Raw genomic sequence first — 12,541 nt, 5'->3', positions numbered from 1 at the left:
AAATGACAAACAGAGCTGGATGAAGTGAATAACATGTAAAAATAAAATGGGTGCCCTGCAGAATTGTGCTATTGTTAAACAAACCCAAGAGTGTGTGGGTGTGTGTTGAGCAATCAAAGTGAACGACCAGCGATTTTAGAGAGCTGGAACTATCGTTAGAAGAGGTTCACTTACGCTGTGATGGAAATGTTAGCGGCTGACATGGGGCTGACCTCCTTTACCTCCTTGGCCTTCTGGAGGGCGAGTTTCTTATTAATGGCCTCCTCTTGCTCCTCTTCATCCTAAACAATATTTGAAAAAAGCACACATGTAAGCCTTTTTTTTATGTTTTACCCCCTTTGATATGTTGATAACTTGTCCTTAAATTAACAATGAATTAGTCCACTATTAACTTAAGACTTCAGACTCACTCACTCACTGACCACACCTCATTCTTAACACCAAGACAAAATCAAGAAGCCAGTTTAAGAGCATTTTTCTGTTCTGCTTTCAATGCGAAAATTCAGTGGCAAGTGTAATTATAGTAGTTCCTATTACGAGCTGAACATTAATCCATGAAAAGAAAGCCCTGTCTGAAACCTCGATAAAACCAGGATATGTCAAGCTGTAAAAAATACTACACCTTAGTGAGCTCCTGGGCATTGGCAAGATTATCAACAGCAATGGCCAGAAAGACATTGAGGAGTGTGTCTGGTTATTTGTGGTTTCAGGAAAAGATCCAATGACTGGTAAACACAGGATCAATATCTACAATTGCGACCTTTCCTCAAATTCACATCATATTCTTTCTCAGTGATACCAGGCTGTCTGAATTGGTGCGGATCAATGAGGCAGGATACAGTTTCCAAAGAGTGTGAGAACGATGAAATAAATGGAGGAGAACATCCCTCCATGAACGCCTCCTTGTGACTCGATCCCGTGATACATGACCGCATTCCAGTCTTCCCCTGTTAGGATCTGCAGGAAAGACAGTTTCTGAGTTTAGTGGTTCGAGCATCACTGCACAGTAACCAGCATGGAGGTGACCTTTACCTGGAAGACAGTGAGAATTGCTGCTGGGAATGTGTCAAAGTTAGTTGTTGGTGTTTCATCTTCAAAATTAAACCTGCAGAGAGAAAAATTGAATAAATAAAAAATCAAACTCCAAAGCCACGACATATTCACATTCACTCCTGCACCTTTTTGAGAACGGTGCACTTTACTGTCCGTCTCATTATCCAGCTGCATATTATTCCAGTGCAATATATGCCTATTAAGTTTTTGTCATCTTGGCGGCTAGCCTGTGTGCCCTTATGGCTAATCTCTGAGAGCTTATTTCTCTCTAATAGATGAATTCTAATGCTGACATTTTGCATTTCTGTCTGTCTACCAGGACCTAATTACATAACCTGCAAAATTGGAATGGAAATGGACGATGCTAGAAATGGCAGCAGAATTTATCTCATGCTGTTTCAAAATCTCTCTCTCTCGCTAAAGAGGCACACACACAGAGGATGGGGAAGAGCTGCATTTGTTTCACAGGCCTGCCAAATATTTTTCTATTTTCTTCAGACTTTCTATTTTTTTCTTCCACCTTTTAGATTTGATCCCTTCAATGACTCCAGGGTTTGAATGTGTGCTATATTCTAACATTTGGCTTTTACATTTCGTACAGTTTCTATGATCAAAGAGATGCTGATAGTAACTGAAAGCAAATAGCAAGTTTTCATTGCAGACATTTCAGAGCATTTATCAAAGATTTTGCTTGGAGACACACAACGTGTGAACAATGCGCTCCAACTGAATCACCAATTTGTTGGACAGTTGAGGAGAGACGGTCAGATCTCAAGGCAAGACTTGCTTTGTAACTTTTGAGAGCAACAATAACATATGCACACAGTGGTGGTTACTTTAATTAACACTTTGAGTTTTGTAACATTTCAACATAGGCACGTCTGATGAACCCATCGCAGGTCCTGCGGTACAGTCGAGTAGGCTGAAATCATATCATAGTTATAAAAATAAGTCAAACTATGTTGAAGTCTTTGTGAAATTTGTGAAAGTCTCACATAATCTATTATAGAGCTCAGTAAACAGTTTCCTAATGCGTTTATTGTCCCAGTCTCTGGTCTACTTCAATACAGCATGACTGCTGGTCCCATTTAGTGAAGAATAAACCATAAAGAAGGCTATGAAAAAGCCATTAATGGCTCATATATTATTTGTTTTCACAGCTGCAGCTACACAACTGTATAAATGACATGAGTTAAAACAGCTGTTTTCTCTGTCCTCACTACTTGGAAGGACAAGCAAATGGATCACAGTCCCAGGGATCCATTACAGTTCCTTCCTGAGTTTATTGAGTTGCTGAACTTAAACTCCCCACTTGGTTTCTCAAACTTCCACAACACAAACTAAAAGGGAAAATGAGTCGGCTTAACAATGAAAGCAAGGCATTAATTATGAAACAAAATAACCAGCTCAACAATACAAAACAAGGGCTATTACCACCAAACAAATAACATGATTCTTCACATAAACTAAAATAGACTCAAGACTGACAGTTCCGTAACATGTTGGCAACCGCGAGTGAACACGCTGTCGGTGCTACAATAATTATTAATGCAATAAAAAGTAGACCTGAAGTTTACTGAACAATGTACCAATCTGAAAGGAGAATAATTTAAGAGCATAAAAATGCAATAAATACAAAATGTAAAATGGAATAATCACAAAAGGTGGTTAAAAAATAAATTATATAAAAGATGTCCATGGTAGCAGCAGCACCAACAGTGGCAGAGTTTTCAGTGCAAGGGAGGCAGTTTGTTGGAGGACACGGAAAGAACGGGGTAACTTCAGTGAAGCTGGAGGTTAACCAGTCTTACAGTCTCTGGCTGCTGATGCCTTTAGCAGTTTTTGAACATTTGACATCCACTGGGAGTTTTCCATCAGTGGGCAGAATGCCATTTCATTTTGTTTTTTGTGCAGGTGCTTGATGCTTTCCTTTAATTTACCATCTCGAATCCAATGAGAAAACAGCCCAGGCTCTGAGGTTGTATTTTGAGATATGGTAATATAATGAAGAAATGTATGACTTTGCAGTGTCCCTTATCCGACCCTTATCCTTCAAGACACAGGGAAAATATTGGAATCATGAGAAAGCAGTGCAATGTATCCAACTGAAATCAACGGCTAGTGCAACTTATCTGAATCTACCAAAAGATAACCTTCTACCATCACTCTTCCTGTGCTGTGATTACAACTTACAGAGTCTCATAACAACCACTGACTTTTGGTCTAATTCATTCTAATATATTTAATGGAGCAAATGAGTAGTTTCACATAAATGTCAAAACAATCTGACTTCTTTTAACCATCAGTGGAATCACTGTAACCTAAATTTAGGTTTAAGATATACCAAAATTGTGTTCACTTCACAACCCTGGAGTCTATGGTTCCAATAATTGTGATATAAATTATATACTGTTCAAAAAACAAACCTTCCCTGCAGTAAGTTTGCATGCCATTATAGCATGAAAACATGTTGTCATAACATTCAAATATCTTATTATTTCAATAAGCTTTACAAGTTAAAATGGAAAGCTGACCTGTTTGTCTTTTTCTGGTGTGGCACCAATATAAGAGACCAACTGCCATTTTCACATTTCAAGAAAGATATGGCCCATATGATAAAACATAACCAAACATAGTTTTTTGAGAAAAAATATAAAAAAATGTTTCTTTTTAAGTCACAGTCTTCTTTACAGTCCCATCCATCCAATATTATTGTTATTACAGCTTTTAGGCCTTTCCCCCAGCTAATTCTTTGATTGACTGTGCCCCTCTTGTCATAAGTTAAGTAATTACCTATGGATGCCACGTCACCACTGCTGTAAGGCTAGAAAAACTGCACCAACTGAAACAGAAACACTCAAAATTTTGTGATTCTCACTATTTGGCGATCATGTGTTTGGGTCTGGATCTCAACTATGGACTATTAGTGACCTATGAAATAGGCTAAATGAGCTATGCTACCAGAGATGAAATAAATTCATAATAAGTGAACCAGAAAGCTCAAAGTTGCCAGATGCTGCCTTGTGGCCAAAAGGTTATAGAAGGATGAGAAAATCCAAATTGATTCACTATAAGCCCTGCTTGAATATTTACTTACTCAGCAAGCTGATGAGTTTTCAGCTAATATCAGTCAGACCTCTGTTGCTATCGTTCATATTTTGCGGTTTTTGATAAAGTACCAATCACATTTTCTTGATCATCACTTAGATTAAATTCAGAATGATAAGACGTTCCTCAAGATAGCTGTGCTTCGTCTCCTCACTACAAGCAGTAGAAACGGATTACTTACTGGCCCCCAAACAGCTGCATGCCAAGCAGAGCGAAGACCACAATGAAGAGGAAGAGCAGGAACAACAGGCTGATAATGGACTTCATGGAGTTGAGGAGGGATACCACCAGGTTTCTCAATGAGTTCCAGTACCTACACATACACTGTATTAATATATTTGACATTCCCAGCACATGGACACACAGTCCTAACGACTCACTTGGTGACTTTAAAGATCCTGAGCAGTCGCAGAGCTCGCAGGACACTAATCCCAAATGAAGCCCCAGGTTTGATGACAGCCCAGATCACCTCAAAAATACTGCCGATGATCACCTGTGAACACAGTCTGATAAATTCAGCAGGAAATTACAGTTTTCCTCTCTAAAGCCTCCACACACACTGACAACTCACCCCAAAGTCAAAACAATTGAACGAGGAGTGAAAGTAGTTCTGAGGTCCCAGCCCATACATTTTCATGGACATCTCAGCCAGAAACAGTCCCAGGAATACAAACTCAGCCAGGTCTGTCCAAGGAGAGCGAAAAAAAAAAAAAGCACAGAGCAATAATCCACAATTTAATAGATCTGAGCAACTGCTGCCTAATCAGCTGTCCCCACAGCAAGCAAGACACAGTAGCTGCAGTTGATCTGGTTGATTTGGTGTTTTAGAATCTCCAGTTCTACTTTCATTGAAGACTGAAGTCTAAAACATCCTCCTAAAATAGTTGTTATTGTCACAGCCATGATTTGAGACTCAGTTAGCCAACGAGTCGCCTCTGTTGCCACCAAATGAAAATTCCAGGACATTACTAAAAGCTACAACAGTGGCACCAGCCGAGGGGAGCTTTACTCGTTCTAACTAGAACAAGTAAGTCTGTGGTGTTAAAACCTTTGAGTGTTATGAATAAAGAAACTGTGACCTTTATATTTATGAGTTAAGCTTCCTGATTTACTTTGAAGTAAAGTGTTTTTATTTATTTCAATTTTGTTGAAATAAATGAATAAAACAGAAATAAATAAAATAAAAAAAAAAATGTGTACTCTTCAATTCTCTGTGCTGTAAAAACTGTTATGCCTTTTAAAAATGTCACCATATGTCTAAATGGTCTACAGTGTAGGGAGATGAATGACTTGTTGATGCTCACATAGGGCATAGGTGAGCCACTCTGGCTGGTCATAGTGCACTATAGCAACACACAGTGTGTTGAGGCCAACAAGACACAACACAGTCCAGTAGAAGCTCTGGGACTTGACCAGACGACGGATAGTGAAGCGGATTCTCTTCTCTTTCCTCTTGAAGAAGGACGAGCTCTCGTTCTTGCTCTTCACACTGGCCCTGGCAAACGGTGACCCTGGGGGAGCAGTTGGAACAAAACACGCAAAATAACAATAAAGTTATCAAGCTTAAGACTGAGGTGGTCTTACCGAATCAAGTTAGTTTGAGAGGAGTTACCATTTAACTGGTCTTTGGTTCTGTGTCCTATTATACAGCAGATCAACATATTCCCCAGTACAACTCACATACATTTTAAAAAAGTTATATGATTGAAGTTAAATGATTGGAATGAAAGACTGTGATATAATTAACTTAAACAAAGAAGACTCTCCATATTGTGACAAGCTTTAACTGTGATTTAACCAAAGTGGAGGCCTTTGAAGGCCAAGTGAAGCTCAGTGAGATCAGAGCGCCACAGTCTTCATGTCTCCTCTCCCTGCTCCCATTTAGACTGTGCTATATTAAACCTTCTGTAAGTTAAATCAAGCCCAAATGTCAAGTGAGACAGGACACAATGAGGAGGGAGAAAAATGGTTCTATTAGCATTTCATTACTGGCACAGGAAGACCAGTGGGCTAATCATTTCCTCCTCTATTTTAATCCAGACATCTGACTTCTACTGTAATACCTCAAGTCCCACACTCATACCACTATATTTTCACAGTAAAAACAAATGTTTGTATTTATATATAAATTATATATATATATTTTAATATATTATTTCTATAGTATTTCTGTGATAATTTTGTACTTCTATCCATTACTTCCTTATCTGATCACATCTACAAGCGTAATTAAGATGGTTATTTCCATCTCGATCCATGCAGAGACAAATACTCTTCAATTTAGCTCATTATTGGAAAGATGGGCATCACATGAAACGGAGGTCTGTGAGTGGGATTCACATGCATGTATAAATGCATGTGTCCTAACCACCAGGTTGCCAGGACATGAACCCAATAAAATTTTGATTTCATACAATCATTTTTTTTTTTCTTGGCCACAAACAGCATCTGATATGCTGGAAAATGATCTCATAACAAAACTGCTGGGTTTTGTGATCAATTACAGGACCTCAGCTAGACTCTGATTACCTGTAGTAGTGTAGCCACACTCCATTTAATGATTATTTTGACGATGACAAAATATTACAGATTCCAAGTTTCAGTGTTGTTATTTTCCAAGAGATTGTGAGCAGGGTAGCGTGGAGGCAAAGTGGTTAGCACTGCCGCACAGCAAGAAGGTTGTGGGTTCCATTCCATCCTGGGGCTTTTTTGTATAGAGTTTGTATGTTCTCTCTGTGTCTGTGTGGATTTCCTCCGGTTCTCCAGTTTCCTCTCATCATCTAAAGACATCATGTTTGGGTTAACTGGTGACTCTAAATTGTAGGTCTGAGTGTGAGTGGTTGTTGGTCTCTGTCTCTCTCTTTGTGTTGGCCCTGTGATGGACTGGTGACCTGTACAGGGTGACCCCGCCCTCACTCAATTTGACCTGGGACTGGCTCCAGCACCCCCAGTGACCCAGAAAGACGGATAAAGCGGTTATAGATGAATGAATGAATGAATGTAAAAGTTTTCAACATGAGTGGTAGAAGCAGCAAAAAAGGAAACTGCCCTCCTCGATCTCTAACACCTATCAACCGCATTCTGTACAAGTGAAGACAAGTGGTTGGAGAAAATTCTATGTTGTTTCATGGACTAAAATTTTATATAATATGTGAAGAGTGAAGAGCTGGAAAAGTGTGCTTGCACACTGGTTCCATCCACAACTGAAGTTGACCAATTTGATTTGTACTTTATCCTGTATTTTTCATGAACCATAAACTCCAACCTTCTCTCAGTCATTTTTAACTGAAATTGTCCAAAATACAAAAAATACGTAAATTGAGCCATCTAATGTTTTGATAATACTGAAAACAACTCCCTCCTGCATTTTATATATTTATTTTAAAAAAAGAGAGAGACAAAAAAGGTTAATAAGGGGAAACAGTTATGAACTAAAAGGCAGAGTATAAGTGTATAAGTGTGGCTCGAACAGATTTTAATTCAAGTATTAAATAAGGAACACCAAATCCCTCAAGTAAATAGGAGAATTTGGATGATAAGGTTAGATCTAATCCATACGTACGGACAGGGTTGAGTTTACTTTTTCCATCTGATCTTTGTCACCCTTATGCTTGGAGTAATATGGCATGCACTGTGTCTGAGGTATGATCTGAGGTATGATCTGAGGTATCATACTCACCAACTGATGAGATGTCAGTGAAGTGGTCTTCCCCTTCCTCTGCATTGATGAGGTCATTCTTACTCTTCTTCGTCCTTTTCAGCACTGCAAGTACAATGCGGAAAAAATTAACTGCACATGTCACAAAGCATATTCAACTGACTTAACTTTTCAACAATTTAACTTTATAAAGCTTTTGTTCAAGGGTTAGGGTTAGGGATCAACCAGAGCTCAACAGCTCTGTTACAGTTGCTAAATTTGTTAAAACTGTAATAGATAATAATAGATAATAGACTCAACCAATTCTAGATTTGACTTGCTAACAACAACAACTGTGAATTTCCTTCTCCCACAGCAGTTTCAAAATCTCTTGGAGAGCAAAAAAGAAATTCATCCATTCACACACAAACACACACACACACACACTCATAAACCTATTAAAGAGCCATCCTGTACTTGTTTGGTTTCTTGCTCAAGGACAGTGACATGAGGAAAAAATGTTGAAGTGAGTAGGTAAACACTTTTGTCTAAAAGGAGGATGCTTATGGAAATGACTGGTATTACTCAGTAGGGAAGTGGCTCAAATGGCAGTAAGCCAACATTATGGAGAAAACCACTTGCCCAGTCAATATAAGCAACTAATGTACAATGTATTAAAAGCCCATTTCATTCCAGACCATGTGCATATTAGCACATGCGAGTCCCTCATTCGTATACTATTGGCTCCCCACATGTTTATAAAGACACAAGAACCAGCTACAAACAAGATGTCAGTGTAAGAAATACATCTTTTTCCCCTTTCAAAATAAAAGGATATGAGAGCAGAGCACAGGGTTATGGTGAGCACTGATTTAAATAGGTTTTTGAAGTTTTTCCGGCTCCGTCAGTGTCTGTGGAGAGGTTGATCCCAGGAGATGAGTCCAATGGTGAATTTCTTTCAAAGTTCAACCATTGAGTCAATACTGGTCTGGCTAAGTTGCAGTTACCCATTTTCTCACATTTTTCTGCAAATATTACTGGCTTCCTGTCACCACATAGGAACCACATCAATGCAAACATGGGCTAATGGTTGTGGATAGATGTCATTATCATTCAGTTGTGCTGGTTTCATTGGGTTCCCGATACAACAATGTAACCTAACCAGTTAAAGGTAAATAATACCATTATGTGTACTTTACCCCCCCCCCCCCATTGGCTTGTAGCAGGTGTTATTAATAACATTATCTGCAGATGTAGTAATTTATCAACAAGTAAAACCAAATTGTGTGCAAATGAATAAATCCAACACTGATTTCACTGTTGTTGTCTATTGCTATTAACTCAACGTCTTGGGACAGAAGTTGAGTTGATAGAGTAGATGTCATGTTAAAGCATTGGGGAAGATGGTTAATGATGCAACAATAAATGGTCAGAAGGGGAGGAACAACCAGCAGCTATTGTGATTGTTTAAGGAACAAGGAAACAATTGCACCTCATCAAAGCAGCATGTCAGCTACAATTTTTTAAGCCTCATTTGAGATATTTCTATCGCCATTACTGACTTGAAGCAATCCTCACCAGAGTTGTTGTGTTTTCTTTTGTACCAAGCTCCATCCACAGATTTCTCCCCTGCATTCTTGTCTTCCTCAGCCAGCATCACCTCCTCTGCAAAAACAACCACAGAAATTCAGTGTTATTATTAGGTCGAAACTGTGTTAACAATAAACTGTAACTGTTAATGTAAACTGTAAATAGCAAATGTAACTAATGATTGTTGAGGGTTATCCATGTTTGGTAAAAGTATAGAGTGTGTTAGTGTGTGTGTGTATTTCCACATCATTTGACCTGCTTTGCAGATCCACTCCAGGTATCCAGTTAACTCTCTCTCTATTTGCTGCTGTCTGCGAAGCTTCAGAAATTCTTGCCTCTTCTCTACGCGTTCTCTCTCTTTGGCAAACTCCCTGTAGAAACCACAAAGAAATGTTTATTGGGTGTGACAAGCCTAAAGCAGGTTGACAGGTACACAGCTGATTGGCTTCCAGCAGATGGATGGAGTCTGTGTCTTGTCACATTGTGCAGCAGCTGAACTCAACATCAACTGTATCATACTTAGATAGCGAGCTTATATCAGTTCTCTGTCTGTCTTCTCTCTAAACAACTTTCTTCAGGTATCAAGGCACATAACAAGAACTTGACTCATTTCAGTACCTGACTCATGTCTTGACATGAGTTGATAAGATTTGCACTGTAACATTAAAGACTGTGAGCCACAAAAAAAATAAAACATTAAATGGAAAGCCTCCCAAAAAAGAAAAAAGCATCAGATAAACACATACATAGGAACAAGCATGTGAAATTTTCTGCTGACTTACTTTCAGTTATTCTACCAGCTACTCTCTCATCAAAATGTATCTTCATTTTTCTATTTTCTCATATTCTTTCATCAATACTGTCTATATCAGTTCTTTATTGTCGTGCTGACAAAGACCAAAAAAAAAAAAAAAGAATCAGAAGAAGTACTAATTCTGTGCATCAAAGTTGTGGCAGGGCTGTTGTGGCAGTCTGGATTTATGGATATGAGGTCAAATAATGTTGTATTCCTACTCCTGCCAGATACAATGCCACAAACACTATTTATGTCAGCTGTTGGGTTACTGAGGGACTAATGTGTGCTGACCAGCATCCAGCATCCTAATGTTCTCTCAGCTCTCTTCATAAAGATTAAAATAAACTGTGAGTGTGAGTGGTTGTTGGTCTCTGTCTGTCGTTGTATGTTGGTCCTGTGATGGACTGGTGACCTGTCCAGGGTGTACCCCACCCTTGCCCAGAACATTGGCTGGGATTGGTTCCAGCACCCCCTGTGACCCGGAAACGTAAAAGCGGTAGCGAAGATGGATGGATGGATGAATCCAAATACATTTGGTGTTAATCATGTTCTATATGGCGATGCACTGTACAATTATATATATATATATATATATATATATATATATATATATGTATATGTATATATGTATTTTTTTAGTATTGCAGCTGCATTAAAGTTGGTTGGAATTTTGTCAGAATCCTGTGATTTTTTTTGAATCGATCTTGTAAAAATATATTGTAAACACCAACAAAAGTCAGTGGGAATGAGTCAAAGTGGGTCCATGGACATACAATAAACACAACATACTATATATCCTCCATTTCAATTATGCTTATTTTAAACAGATAGAAAGTTGATGAAGAAAATTGAACTTTGAATAATCTATTTATTGTGTCTTATTGAATGTAATGTGTAATGTGTTTAAACTTTTTTTCTTGCCATTCATTTTGACTGGTGCGGTTTTTCTTTTGCTACACCCAGGTAACAGTTATGTCAAACTAATAAGGCATATTTTGGTTTAAATGTGGTGAGTGGAAAATGTGATGGTGGAGCCCAATAAAGACAGACAGTGAGAGAAAGAGAGAAAGAGAGAGAGCAAGCCAGACCATGGAAATAACAGAGCAAGGGATCTCCAGCCCACCCCCACCCCTCAGTGATTGGTGTGTCTCCCACACAGCAGAGGGGGAAGCTGTATTCTGCATTGCAGTGGCTGCCTGCCTGCCTTCCTGAGGGTGTTTCTGTTTGTATAAATGCCTGCCAGTGTCTAGATCTCATTTGGCGCTTGATATCTGTTTCTCTCCGCCGTTATTGTACATATATAAATTTTTAAGGATATTTCACTGAGAGTGTTTCTGAGCATATCCATATTCAAATGTCTCCGGTTTCATCTGTATTGCATGTATAATGTTTGTTTGTGTTCTGGTGAGCATGTAGTATGTATCAGTTTGTAAGTGTCACCACATGTCAGCAGAACAACTTCAATGTGTGTCAGCTTTGCTGGCCGAGGCCTTAGAGATCATTTTCATCCAACTGTTCAAAACCCCTCTTTTCCTATAAGTGTACATTGTACAATTTTTTAAATCCGTTTGGAACAACTTTGAGACTACATGTGAGATAGAATGCTGTTTCTTGATTTCACGACCTAAAAGTCGATTTTAGCTTTATTTACTGAAAATGATTAATCAGTTAGAAATTCAGAAGCCGCCGTCTCTGACGCAGTCTGTGTGGTTTACAAGATGCTGCTCCACCACTCTGCCAGTCACTGAGCAGATTAGACACAGAGGGCTTCACTGGTGCATGTCTAAGAAGCCAGAGTTTGTCAGAAAGTCGTTGAATTGTTGCTGGATGAATTTTGACTTGACCAAGACTTGACTTGTCCTGGTAGGACATATTATTACAGATACATTATTACAGAGTGCATGGTCTTTTGGGCTTTGTCCTTGCTGTGGCAGCACATGTTCAATTCTGGCCTGAAGACCTTATTTGACAATATAACAGTAATGTGTCTTATGAAAAAATACAATATTGACAGGAATAACTGAAAGGAAACATGGAGTGCCCCAGGGCGCTCTGTGTATCCCTCAGTTTTTTTCTGTTTGTGAAATTAACAGTAAACCTGACTGTGATACTCAACGCTCAAACAGGAATTTATGACTTCATAAGTTTTTAAACACAGTGAACAATCATAAATGCAGCCTCTCTTGTCCCTGTTGAAGAAGCTTGATGAGTTTCCCTCCTAAAAATATATGAAAAATATATGAAGAGCCAAATTGAAGGAAGAGGTAGGCTCTGTAATTCTCTATATACTATATACTTCTTTATAAGCATACTTCTCTTAGTAAGAAGGTAACACAGAATAAAAGCTTTTGTTGTTC

At 38.7% G+C, this 12,541-nt stretch overlaps 1 protein-coding gene across 1 annotated transcript in view; it reads right to left on the bottom strand.

Annotated features, from left to right (window-relative positions):
- Positions 1-12,541, bottom strand: part of cacna1ba (calcium channel, voltage-dependent, N type, alpha 1B subunit, a) — a 109,508-nt gene that overhangs the window by 55,206 nt on the left and 41,761 nt on the right. The window contains exons 8-18 of the mRNA XM_029510790.1: positions 9,644-9,759; positions 9,377-9,463; positions 7,843-7,924; positions 5,466-5,683; positions 4,733-4,845; positions 4,542-4,654; positions 4,343-4,474; positions 1,033-1,105; positions 840-957; positions 623-690; positions 175-281 (exon numbers count right to left, since the gene is read on the bottom strand). Of these exons, the coding sequence (XP_029366650.1) occupies positions 175-281; positions 623-690; positions 840-957; positions 1,033-1,105; positions 4,343-4,474; positions 4,542-4,654; positions 4,733-4,845; positions 5,466-5,683; positions 7,843-7,924; positions 9,377-9,463; positions 9,644-9,759 (1,227 nt within the window). The remainder of the gene's footprint in view (positions 1-174; positions 282-622; positions 691-839; positions 958-1,032; positions 1,106-4,342; positions 4,475-4,541; positions 4,655-4,732; positions 4,846-5,465; positions 5,684-7,842; positions 7,925-9,376; positions 9,464-9,643; positions 9,760-12,541) is intronic.

This window comes from Echeneis naucrates, chromosome 9 (genome assembly GCF_900963305.1).
Source record: "Echeneis naucrates chromosome 9, fEcheNa1.1, whole genome shotgun sequence".
NCBI lineage: Eukaryota > Metazoa > Chordata > Actinopteri > Carangiformes > Echeneidae > Echeneis > Echeneis naucrates.
The sequence above is the reverse complement of the archived record's forward strand: the minus strand, read 5'-3'. Positions and strand labels throughout refer to the sequence as shown.